This window comes from Zingiber officinale, chromosome 2B (assembly GCF_018446385.1).
Source record: "Zingiber officinale cultivar Zhangliang chromosome 2B, Zo_v1.1, whole genome shotgun sequence".
NCBI classification, from domain to species: Eukaryota; Viridiplantae; Streptophyta; class Magnoliopsida; order Zingiberales; family Zingiberaceae; genus Zingiber; species Zingiber officinale.
The window spans coordinates 106,690,865-106,692,480 of NC_055989.1; the positions used below are offsets into that span (position 1 = coordinate 106,690,865).

The window sequence follows — 1,616 nt, forward strand, 5'->3', positions numbered from 1 at the left end:
GAAAAACATTTGGCACGAGCATTGTCATATCTTTTTTACATCAATGATTGGTTTTTTTTTTTTTTTTTGCTGCTACAGAATTGGTAACTATATACGATGTTGATCATTGACTGGAGCACTGTGTTGGACGAACCCTTTCAAATAGCGTGAGACAATTTGAAAGGGCCAGGATTACCACATTTTCTGCAATGTTAGGCTTTTTGTTTTTTGTATTGCTAAAACGTTATGAATTGCAAGCAAGAAAAGAAAAAAAAAAATTTGACCTAGTTTAATTTACATTAATTAATCCTACAGATCGATAAATGAACATTAAGGCATATCGAAGAAGATACGACAAACATGAAAAAACTAGTGCGATCTACATATGATCGGTTGACGGAGAGGAGAGGAGAGGAGAGGAGAGGCGGCCAAGTGAATTACTGAAGAAAAAAAACTCTTTGATCGATCATCCGGCCGGCCGGCTTCTTTTGTTGTGATGTAGTGGGATTGTGGATTAAAAAGCGGCCGCCGCCGGCGCCAGGGTGACGTCGGCCGTGAAGCGCGTTGACTGGGATTATACCGACCCGAAGCCGAGGGTGAGTTCGAGGCCGACCTCTTTGGCCTTGTCGCGTTCAGGTTCGCCGCCCTGGCTCACGTGAGACGCCTCCTCCAAGGTGTCCGCCGCCGACGTGCTCTCGCTGTCCGCCTCTGCGGGCGGCGGCGGTGCTTCGGGATGAGTCGAGTTCCTGGCGCCGCAACGCTTGAACCGGTGGCGGGGCTTGATGACCCTGTGGAGCTCGGCGGGTGCCCTGTCCTTGAAGACGTGGCGGATGTCGTAGGCCCTGAGCGGCGGCGGCGGCGGCGACGGGGTGGTGGAGGTCGCCGCATCGGAGGAAATCGACGCCAAGGGCGCGCCGTTGAGCACCGCCTCCACCGCCGCCTGGCACCGCGGCCAGCCGCCCGACCAAAGCAACCCCACCGAGCCGTAGATCGGGTCCACGAATCGCCCGCAGGCCTCATAAAGCAGAGACCGGAAGATCGCTGCGACCAATCAAGAACCCAATTCAATTCCCGAAACCTCAATATGCACACCATGCATTAACCGTTAACAGAGAAAGAACAGAGGAAGTAGCGACCAGGGCGGAGGTGGGCGGGGCCGGCGTCCACGATCTTCATGAGGCCGGAGCGGCCGTAGAACTTGGCGAGGAAGACGGTGGCATTGGCCTGCGACTCGGAGCTCTTGATCCACTGCAAGCAGTGGCGGATGGAACAGTCCTCGCTGCATCCTTTCCGCAGCACTCGGCAGCCATTGCAGCTCATCCTCATGGCCAATCAACACAATTAAGCAGACGAAGAAGCAGGGGATGCGAGCAGAGGAGGAGGAAGTGGGGGCGTATATAGGCGGGCGGAAGGGGGAATTAAGAGGAAGGAGAACCGCCGTGGTTTCCGAGAGGAGTCAGCCACTGGTTTCGGCGGGTAAAAGCTGGTTTGTAGCGCCGCTACGACAATACAATTAAATAAAGAATCTAGTCTTTTTCCTCTCCTTCTCTTTCTCTCTCCGCGTCCGTCGGAAAGAAACCTCCAAGGGTCGTCTTGGTTGATAGGTCCCGGCAATCTAAGCTTGTGGTCGATAGATA

The 1,616-nt window shown here is 53.7% G+C and overlaps 1 protein-coding gene across 1 annotated transcript; it reads right to left on the bottom strand.

Moving 5' to 3' along the window:
- Nucleotides 1-249: 249 nt before the first annotated feature.
- On the bottom strand, nt 250-1,367 carry LOC122049394 (LOB domain-containing protein 40-like). Its single transcript, XM_042610781.1, has 2 exons — nt 1,116-1,367; nt 250-1,020 (listed from the first exon to the last, which is right to left on the bottom strand). Exons 1-2 carry the CDS (start codon nt 1,303-1,305, stop codon nt 554-556), a joined length of 657 nt encoding a protein of 218 aa, XP_042466715.1. The 5' UTR covers nt 1,306-1,367; the 3' UTR covers nt 250-553.
- Between the last annotated feature and the right edge of the window lie 249 nt (nt 1,368-1,616).

Excerpts from the sequence above, each read along its gene's own strand:
- LOC122049394 (XM_042610781.1), bottom strand. The coding sequence starts at position 1,305 with ATGAGGATGAGCTGCAATGGCTGCCGAGTGCTGCGGAAAGGATGCAGC. Across the intron at positions 1,021-1,115 it reads CCCCGCCCACCTCCGCCCTG|CGATCTTCCGGTCTCTGCTT; the intron begins GTCGCTACTTCC and ends GATTGGTCGCAG.